The sequence below is a fragment of the Somniosus microcephalus genome, chromosome 32, assembly GCF_052327205.1.
Source record: "Somniosus microcephalus isolate GS21.2 chromosome 32, FLI_Smic_1.0, whole genome shotgun sequence".
NCBI lineage: Eukaryota > Metazoa > Chordata > Chondrichthyes > Squaliformes > Somniosidae > Somniosus > Somniosus microcephalus.
Window position 1 is genome coordinate 5,613,006 of NC_141018.1, and position 10,578 is coordinate 5,623,583.

Genomic DNA, 10,578 nt, shown 5'->3' on the forward strand with positions numbered 1-10,578 from the left:
TGTCCCTGTGTCAGGGACTGAAACGTCATATTTAAAGTGGAAAACTGCAGGGACAGAGTGAAACGGGTTTCCCGTGTCCCTGGATTCAGTGTACACTGCGGAGAAATAGGTAACATTTATAAATGAATCGGCAGGAGTTAACATAGTCGCTACAATAACATGAAAACTGCAAAAGAAGCCGCTCATTCTTGTTAGATCAGTGCTGTATGAGTACAACTTTCAGCCTTATTCCCGCGAGAGGTCTGATTATGATAATGTCCTGGACTTTGAAATGTTTGTGTTCTATCCACCACATCATTTACATCAGAGTCGAAGGTCCTGATGTAATGTGTTTGTTCAGGTGACTGTAACTAATAGCAATGTTCAGGGGTATAACCGTGTCAGTGGAGACTTATCCCCTGTATAAATCAGGGCCCATTGGAGTGGATCAGCTCAGAGTGCCTGCTGGAGCTGTGGGTTCCACTCCAACAGAAGTCACCGCTTCTCACAGAAATGGGGAAACCAGTAATCCGTCAGATAGAAGACATTTACTATCCTGTTATTGCAGCCGTTGGAGTTTTAGGTAAGCCGTTATCTTTGCTGTCAATGGAAGTAAAGTGATATTAGCTGTGCTGCTGTACATGGTAATTTTACTCCCTGTATATTTTACACAGCCGCCTGGTCTGTTCGAGCAGTTGAAGGATGTAAAGTCCTCAGGTTTGCTCTGTCTGTCTTATAGCAGCTGCATCATATTTTAATGATCTTTGTTCATCCAACCCATGGAATTATTACTGGACTATTCACTGTACTGAATGTACTGGAAGCAGGTGCCTAGACTACGAGCTGGTACCAGATCATCATCAGCAGTTAAAAGTTTACTGTTGTGGAACTAACCGGTCCTGGAATATTTTTTTCATAAAGTTGTTTTCAGTGTTTGAAAAACAAACAGCTCGCAGTCTCAGTGTAACAAAGAGAGCACAAAATTCCTCCCTCCCCAATAACATGGATCGGATTAACTGGAATTTCAGCGGGTGTTTTGGTTATCACTTTTATGAAATTTTATATCATTGTGTGTGTTTATGACTCCTCTTCAGAGGTCTGGCGACTGAACTGAGTTTGCTGCTGATTTTGCACATCTCCTTCCCTACATTAGTGTGGAAGGATTCATTTACTGTCACTGGATTTCATGCTTTGAGGTTATGTGGTATCAGTTTGCACTGTATCTGTTGTAATCAGGGGCCCTTTTATTGATCTGGAGATTATAAGGAGCGGCGGTGATGTTGATGTGTTTTTAATTGAACAATCACGCCCTCTAACGCTGTTCTTTATAAGCACAGAGAAGTGAACAGTTTGGATGAGCAGTTGGAGATTTGGATGATCTGTAGGGATATTAATCTATTCGCAGTGGCTTCACGTTTGAACAAACTGGATCTGAGAATAGGATCATTGACACCTGGATGGTGAACAGAATGCAGGCGCAGGACGTTAGAATTTTTAATGTTTTTTCTGGGTGCTTAGACGTCGCTGGTCAGACCAGCATTTATTTCCCATCCCTAATTGCCCTTGAGAAGGTGGTGGTGTGCCACCTTCTTCAACCATTGAAGTCCGTAGAGTGAAGGTACCCCCACATTACTGTTAGGGATGGGGTTCCAGGACATTGACCCAGCAACGATGAAGGGCGATATATTTCCAAGTGCGGATGATGTGTAACTTGGAGGGGAAATTGCAAGTGATGATGCTCCCATGTGCTTGCTGCCCTTGTTCTTCCAGCTGGTTGATGTCTCGGGTTGGGGAGGTGCTGCCGAAGAAGCCTTGGCGAGTTGATGCAATGCATCTTGTAGATAGTATTCTGCTGACATGGTGCGATGGTGGTGGATGGGGTTCCAATCAAGTGGGCTGCTTTGTCGTGGATGGTGTCGAGCATATTGAGTGCTGTTGGAGATGCACTCATCCAGGGAAATGAAGAGTATTCCATCACACTCCTTACTTGTGCCTTGTAGATTTTGGAAAGGTGTTGGGGAATCTGGAGGTGAGACACTCGAAGGCAGAATACTCAGCTTCTGACATGCTCTTGTTGCCACTGTATTTATGTGGCTGGACCAGTTAACTTTCTGGCTGCCCCCACGGTGTTGATGGTGGGGGATTCGGCGATGGTGATACCTTTGAAAGTCAAAGGGGGGTGGTTAGACACTCGCTTGATGGAGATATTCATTGGCTTGCACTTGTGTGGCCCGAATGTTACTTGCCATTTATCAGCCAAAGCTGTGGTGCAGTTCTTGCTGCATGCGAGCATGGACTGCTTCATTATCTGAGGCATTGCGAATGGAACTGCACACTGTGCAGTCATCAGGGAACATCCCACTTCTGGCCGTATGATGCAGTGAAGGTCATTGGTGATGTAGCTGACAATGTTTGAGGCTGACATGAGAAGGAGGATTGGGAAAGAGAGTGCGGCGATGTACAGAGGAGCAATAGAGAAAGAGAGAGTGAGATGGCAAGTGAGGTGGAAATTTAGATCGAAAATAAGAGAGAGCGAGCTACTCTTAATTTGAATATAAATGAAAAAAGATATTATGACTTGCAGGCTTTATGAGGATGACGTCAGTTTGGGTGAGATTTTATTGTTGCACCCGCTAACCTGTGTTTATCGGTCTCGGGAATTCAACTAGTTTGCATTAATCTGCCTTTTTCGTACTTTATGACTTGATAAATAAACATAATTCGGATTTATTTAAAGAATTATATCCGTGATTTATTGATTGCAATGGATTATTGGGATAATGGATTTAAAAGCTGTGCATCAGCTGAATTCAATAAAAAACGAGGTTGATATAATTGGTATATTTTAATTAAAATTTCATCTGATTGAATGTACTGAGTAAATTTAGTGATCACATCTCATACCAACGAGCTGTTCCCTGCTAACAATAGCCACCGAAATTAGCGGTTCCCCAACACTTTGGTGCTATTCCACCCTGTGAATCCCAGCCTCTCCTCCCCTGCATTGAATCCTCTGTCTCCTTACCCGTTTCTTCAGTTTGTCCACTTGCTCAAACCCTCTGATCCTGACTGCGCTCCAGCTTGTCTTTCCTTGTCTCCCTCCCAACCTCACTCACTGCTTGTTCTCCCGCTACATTTTCCATTCGATCCGAAGCCTCAAACTCTGCCGCGGCTCTCGGCCTTTCCCGTTTAGTGTCAGCTCCTGTCGACTCACTTAACTCAGACCAACAAACCAGCTTCACCTCCTCCTGTCCACAAACCTTCCTGGCCTTCAGCCTGGAGCACAAATCCGGATTTAACCAATTGGATTCCGGATCCCCCAAAATCCCTTCCCTCTTCCCCACCGACACTGCGCCCACTCGACCCTTCCACTGGATTCGGTGCCCGCTTTATTCTCTATCTCTATCGAATTCCCAATTCAATATTGAAAATTGTGTTTCAAAACATTTCTCTGCCCGAAAGCGCTGCCCAGGTCACTGAATCACTTTCCACCATGCGACGCAGCAACCAATCTGGACATTTCAGCCCAGTTCCTGTCAAACTACTGCTTTGACTCCAGGTCTGATCAGTAATTTATCTGCTTCCTTTTCTCTCTCTTACAGTTAATGTGGTGGCGATTGTGATCCTGTCCCGTGGAAAGTGCGGTCTCTCCAAATGTATCACTCGCTACCTGGTGGGAATGGCAGCGGCCGATCTCCTGGTCGTTATCACTGATCCCATATTGAACTGGATTGCTCAGATTTATTTCCCAGATTCATTCCTGAGAATTACTCCCGTGTGTAGTTTTATTATGCTTCTGTTGTATGCAACCAGGGTGGTCTCTGTTTGGCTCACAGTCGCTTTCACCTTTGATCGGTTTGTGACCATTTGTTGTGAGAAGTTGAAAACAAAATATTGCACCGAGAAAACGGCGGCTGTGGTGATCGGGACAGTGAGTGTGCTGGGCTGCTTAGAGGCTGTTCCCTGGTACTTTGTGTCTGAACCACGATATATAATCGATAATGTTCCATGGGAGTGTGTGTCTAAACACAGCTTCTATACTTCCCCATCATGGATCGCGTTTGACATGGTTCACCTAATTTTAACCCCTAGTGTCCCATTCTTTCTGATTTTGTTGCTCAATGCTCTGACGGTCAGACGTATTTTAGTGGCCAGTAGAGTCCGCAGGGGACTCCGGGGCAGAAACGATGGGGAGAATCACAAGGACCCAGAGATGGAGAACCGAAAGAAATCCATCGTTTTACTCTTCAGTATATCCGGCAGTTTTATACTGTTATGGGTGACACAGGTTCTATTTTGCATCTATCGAAGAATTACAAAGACGCATTCTTACTCCAGCGCTGACACACATTACAGCACAGAATCTGCAGCAATAATGCTACAGCTTCTCAGTACCTGCAACAACACGTGTATTTATGTCCTGACCCAGGCTAAATTCAGAGAGGAGGTGAAGAATGCGGTGAAATACCCACTCAATCTAATTGTTAAATTAGTTAAACCATAGAAAGAGCTGAAAGATTCCAATCACTAGAACTGAATCCCAATTCATACTCCATTCCCTACATGCCCCACTGGGCAGAAACTGTCTTTTATATTATCTCTGCAATGATTAAAAATCTGATTCTGAAATTATATTTTATTGTTAAATCTGACCTGCTGATGTGGGACTTGCTCTGAAGACGACACTCAATTTCTGCTCAAAAATGTGGCCGCAAAGAGCTCAGCTGAACTTCAAATAAATGGCCGGGCTGCACCGACAGCAAAACCGGGGCAAAACTACAAATCAGAGCCGCTGCTGTGGGCCTGATCAGAGCACTACACTGTACATAAATGGAGAGTCAGAAGGACATCGATAGATAGATAGATAGATAGTTAGATAGATAGAGAGATAGATGGATAGATAGACAGATAGATAGATAGATAGTTAGATAGATAGAGAGATAGATGGATAGATAGATTGATAGATAGATGGATAGATAGATAGATAGATAGATGGATAGATAGTTAGATAGATAGAGAGATAGATGGATAGATAGATTGATAGATGGATAGATAGATAGATAGATAGAGAGATAGATAGAGAGATAGATAGATAGATAGATGGATAGATGGATAGATGGATAGATAGATAGATAGTTGGATAGATAGAAGTGTGGCGACCTTTATGTCGGTAAATGTTTTAATGAATATAACAACTTGATAGGTGTCTGAACAGATGCGAAGAGTCAATTTATATTGATCAACAAATATCACGTTAAAGTTTTAATTTCTTTAAAGGTATAAATGATAATGTTGGAGGAACATGCAATAATTTGTAAGGCAGTTACGTAGTCTGTGAACAAATAATTAAATTTCATTGTAAATTCCTGAAGAAAAGCTGAAGAAGGTGGGAGAAATGAAGACATGGAGACAGAAAAGAGAGACAGAGAGAGAAAGGGGGAAAATAATAGACAGAAGAGAAAAAGAAAGCAAGAGACGGTAAATGGAGGACAGGACAAAGAGAGAGAGAGAGAGTGAGGCACAGAGAGATGCTGACAAGGAGAGAGGAAAAGTCACAAACACGGAAAGAGAGAGACAGAACAAACAAAGGAACAAAAATGGGAGAACAAATGAGAAAAAGTGAAAAGAGATAGAAAGCTACAGAGGCTAAATGGATTGATGGAACACAGCCAGAATGACATGCAAGAGATGGAGATAAGTAGATAGGAGAGAGAGAAGGGAGAAGCATGAAAAAGTCAGAGAGAAATGAAAATATGTGAGATAGAAAGAGAGACAAAACTAGTAATAGAAAGAAAGGTATAGAGAAAACAGAAAGAAACAGAATGAGAAACAAACAGAATGGTAAAGAAAGGTGAGCTGAAAAGGCAACCTTATAGAAGGAGTAAAGAAGAATCGATACAAACAGAGACTGGCAGATAGTCAGAGGCAGACAGAAAGACAGATAATGCATTGTAGACGGGGTGGAAAGGTAATAAAAAATAGACGAAACTGATCAGTTCAATGATATCTACCTGCAGTTTACAGCTTTCTTCTTCAGTATCAACTAAACAGCCGATTTTAGTATCATCCACGAAATTTTGCATCATATCCCTTACATTCAAGTCTAAATTATTGATATACTAGCAGGAGTGCCCGGCGGTGCCGAGTCTTTTTCGAGGGCATGTTGTTCTTGGAAGAGAGGGAGCGACTGGGGGGGAAGAGAGAGCGACTGGGGGGGAAGAGAGAGAGTGACTGGGGGGGAAGAGAGAGAGCGACTGGGGGGGAAGAGAGAGAGCGACTGGGGGGGAAGAGAGAGAGCGACTGGGGGGGAAGAGAGAGAGCGACTGGGGGGGAAGAGAGAGAGCGACTGGGGGAAGAGAGAGCGTGACTGGGTGGGAAGAGAGAGAGCGACTGGGGGGGGGAAGAGAGAAAGAGACGGGGGGAAGGTAGCCTGATGGACCCCTGCGAAGGAAGGAAGAAGGTAAGCTCTCCCTCCCTGTCCCACCCCCTCTCTCTTTCCCTCCCTCACCCTCTCTCTCCCTCCCCGTCTCTCCCTGCTTTATTCTCTCTCCCTCCCTCCCCCTCTCCCCCCTGTCCTCTCCCTCCTGCCCCCTCTCCTCACCATCTCCCTCCCTCACTGTCTCTCTCTCCCTCCCCCTGTCTCTCCCTGCTTTACTCTCTCTCCCTCCCTCCCCCCTTGTCCTCTCCCTCCCTCACCCTCTCCTCACCCTCTCCCCTCCCCACCCTCTCTCTCTCTCCCCTCTCCCTCCTTGCCCCTCTTCTCTCTCCCTCCCTGCCCCTCTCCTCACTCTCCCTCCCTGCCCCTCTCCTCACTCTCCCTCCCCCTCTCCCTCTCCCTCTCCTCCCTCCCTATTTCTCTGTCTCTCTGATGTCTGTCTGTTGACTGTTCCCCTCTGCTACTCCAGGCCCCGCCATCTGCCCGCTCTCTGGAGCAAGGTAAGAGCCGGGCTCCGGCCCCACACCACCAGGGATCAGCACCTGGGGAACCCGCCGGCCGCCCAACGTGAACAAGAAAGACCCTCCTCACCTGTCACGGAGTTGAAGTCTCCGACAGCGGCCACGGTGCCCCGGGCCTCTTCCCCCACGCATTCAGGAGGCGCAGGGAAGAGAGAGAGAGAGACTTGGGGGGGGAGAGTGAGACACCACCGCGCACCTGCTCCGCGGAGCTCCGTGCCGCCACCGCCGCACCAGATTTTACTAAGATGGCGGTGGTAGCGACACTCGGCTGAGGCCCGCCCCTCCAGCCTTCACAAAGATGGCGGCGATCGGCTTGTTGACTGGCGCCGGGAGGTGCCTAGCTCGGGCGTGGGTGCGGAGGAGAGGCCCAGACTTCGAGGCCTACAAAAACGGTGAAAGGTAGGAAAATTATAGAGGTTAGAGAAAAGATGTACAAATTAACTAACTTTTTTTAAAAACAATTTTTGTTTTAAAAGCAACTTTTTTTTGCTGGAAATGTATATTTAAAAAGAAACACGCAGAAAGCGGGATAAAGAAATGAAAAGTTTGGAATCAAGATGGCGGCGACTCACCTCGGTTCAGAATGATAAAGCCCACCCACACAGGTCACCGAAGTGTAGGATTGGTCAATTGTCCCATCACTCAACTCTAGGAGGGCCCGCGCGCACGTGCCAGGAACCCACACCCGCCACGCGGAGATTGGTCGACCGTCGGGTCGCTCGACCGTACGATTGTTCGACCTCGACGTCACTCAATGCTAATGAGCAGATCATGAGCGGAATTCTGAACGTTTTTTGGATACCGCGGGCACAATTTTTCTCTCACCGAAACGTAAATGCACTTACGACTGTTCTGGAATCGTAAGCTTTCTTTTGATGTAACACACGTGTAGGTACGCTCTATAACTTTTGATTGTATAGCCGGACAGAGAGACAGAAAGACAGACAGAGAGACATACGTTTTATTTATATAATACTAGCTGAAGTGCCCGGCGGTGCCGAGGCTTTTTCGAGGGCATGTTGTTGTTGGAAGAGAGAGAGAGAGCGACTGGGGGGAAGAGAGAGAGCGACTGGGGGGAAGAGAGAGCGCGACTGGGGGGAAGAAAGAGAGCGACTGGGGGGAAGAGAGGGAGGGGAGGGGAGGGGGAGGGGGAGCGGAAGGGAGGGCGGGGGGAGGGAGGGGGAGGGGGGGAAGAGAGGGAGGGGGAGGGCGGGGAAGGGAGGGCGGGGAGGGGAGGGGGGAAGGGAGGGCAGGGGAGGGGAAGGGAGGGCGGGGGAGGGGAAGGGAGGGCGGGGGAGGGGAAGGGAGGGCGGGGGGGAGGGGAGGGGAGGGGGAGGGGGGAGTGGGGGAGGGGGAGGGCGGGGAAGGGAGGGCGGGGGGGAGGAAGGGAGGGAGGGGGGAAGGGATGGCGGGGGGGAGGGAGGGCGGGGGAGGGGAGGGGGATGGAGGGCGGGGGGGAGGGAGGGCGGGGGGCGCCCCCCCGAGGGTCGCGCCCCCCCCGAGGTGAAGACCGCCGATTGCGCGCGCAGCAGGAGCTGAGACGCGGCGTCTCTCTCGGCCGGCGGGCCCGGTTGCCAGGGCAACCGTGACGCTGACCAAGCCAGAGAGAGAGAGACGCCAGAGAGAGAGAGACGCCGCGTCTCAGCTGCTCCTGCTGCGCACGCGGCCCCCCGCCCCCCCGAGGGTCGCGGCCCCCGAGGATCGCGGCCCCCCCCCCCGAGGGTCGCGGCCGCCCCCCCCCTCCCCCCGAGGTGAAGACCGCCGATTGCGGCTGTGCAAGACGTCCGGCGGGCCCGGTTGCCAGGGTAACGCTGGACGCTCAGCAAGCCCCGGCAGAGAGAGACGTCTCAGCTCCTGCTGCGCGCGCACCCTAGCGGCGCTGGGCTGAGGCTCGGCCCTCCAGCCTTCGAGTGGGGCCGGGAGGTGCCTAGCTCGGGCGTGGGTGCGGAGTAGACGCCGAGGCTTCTAGGCCTAACTGTAAAAACGGGGAAAGGTAGGAAAATTAATGAGATTAGATAAGTTAATTACTTTCTAAATCATTTTTTTAAAAAACAATATGTGTTTTAAAAGCAACGTTTTTTTTTAAGATGCAGAAAGCGGGAAAAAGAAAGGAAAAGTTTGGAATCAAGATGGCGGCGACTCACCTCGGTTCAGAATGATAAAGCCCGGCCACACGCGCACCGATTGGCCCGGCGGCACACGCCAGCAACCCGGCGTACGATTGGTCGAGCTCGAGGTTACTCTGTCGCTAATGAGCGAATAATGAGATGCTAATGAGCGGAATGTTGAAGGTTTTTGGGATACCGCGGGCGCAATTTTAGCCCGGCCGAAACGTAAATACGCTTAAAACTGTCTCGGAAGTGTAAGCTTTCTTTGGAGGTAACGCGCGCGTAGGTACGCCCTGTAAATTTCGAGTGCATACCCGCAACGCACACGCGATGACAGACAGGCAGATAGACAGATAGACAGACAGACAGATAGACAGATAGACAGAATGACAGAAGAGCCGCTTTATATATATAGATATAGATAACACAAAAAGCAAGGCACCTAGCACTGAGCACTGTGGAGCCACAATGGAAACAGCTTTCCAGTCAAAAAAAAACCCATCAACCATTACCCTTTGCTTCCAGCCTCAGAGCCTATTTGTTCCAAATTGCCACTTTGACTTGGATACCATGGGCTTTTACTTTCTTGACCAGTCTGCCAAGTGCAACCTTATCAAAACCCTTGCTAAAATCCAAATGCATTACATAAAACACAGTTCCATAATCGACCCTCCTTGTTACCTCCTCAAAAAATGCAATCAAATTAGTCAGGCATAAGAAACCCTTAAGAAATCCATGCTGACTCTCCGTGATTAATCTGCTCCTTTCTGAATGAATATATATCCTGTCCCACAGAACATTCAAAAAGATCATGGCTGATTATTGACCTCAACTCCACTTTCCCGCCCGATCTCCATATTGCTTGATTCCCCTAGAGTCCAAAAATCCATCTATCTCAGTCTTATATATATAAAAAGAATTAGCATTCACAGCCCTCTGGGGCACTAAATTCCAATGATTCACAACCATCTGAGTGAAGATATTCCTCCTCATCTCAGTCTTAAATGGCCGACCCCTTATCCTGTGACTACGCACCCTAGTTCTAGACATTCCAGCCAAGTGAAAAAAATTCTCAGCACCTACCCTGTCAATCCTCTTCAGAATCTTGTATGTTTAAATGAGGTCTGCTCTCATTCTTCTAAACTCCAGCTAGTATAGGCCCATTCTAAACAATATCTCATCATAGAACAGCCCTCTCATCCAGGAATCAATCGAGTGAACCTTCGCTGCACCACCTCCAAGGCAAGTATATCCTTCCTTAGATTAGGTGACCAGAACTGTGCAAAGTATTCCAGGTGTGGTCTCACCAAGGCCCTGTACAATTGTAGCAATCTTCCTTACTCTTCCACTCCAACTCCCTTGCAATAAAGGCCAACATGCCATTTGCCTTCCTTATTGCTTGCTGTACCTCCATGCTAGCTTTCTGTGTTTCTTGCACAAGGACAGCCAACTCTCTCTGAACACCAACATTTGAAATTTTCTCACCATTTAAAAAATATTCTGTTTTTCTAATCTTCCTACCAAAGTGACTAAC

The 10,578-nt window shown here is 48.1% G+C and overlaps 1 protein-coding gene across 1 annotated transcript; it reads left to right on the forward strand.

Moving 5' to 3' along the window:
- Positions 1-452: 452 nt before the first annotated feature.
- Positions 453-4,821, forward strand: LOC147097242 (putative G protein-coupled receptor 139). Its single transcript, XM_085972014.1, has 2 exons — positions 453-562; positions 3,582-4,821. Exons 1-2 carry the CDS (start codon positions 493-495, stop codon positions 4,481-4,483), a joined length of 972 nt encoding a protein of 323 aa, XP_085828140.1. The 5' UTR covers positions 453-492; the 3' UTR covers positions 4,484-4,821.
- The last annotated feature ends 5,757 nt before the right edge of the window (positions 4,822-10,578 follow it).

Excerpts from the sequence above, each read along its gene's own strand:
- LOC147097242 (XM_085972014.1), top strand. The coding sequence starts at position 493 with ATGGGGAAACCAGTAATCCGTCAGATAGAAGACATTTACTATCCTGTT. Across the intron at positions 563-3,581 it reads TGCAGCCGTTGGAGTTTTAG|TTAATGTGGTGGCGATTGTG; the intron begins GTAAGCCGTTAT and ends TCTCTCTTACAG.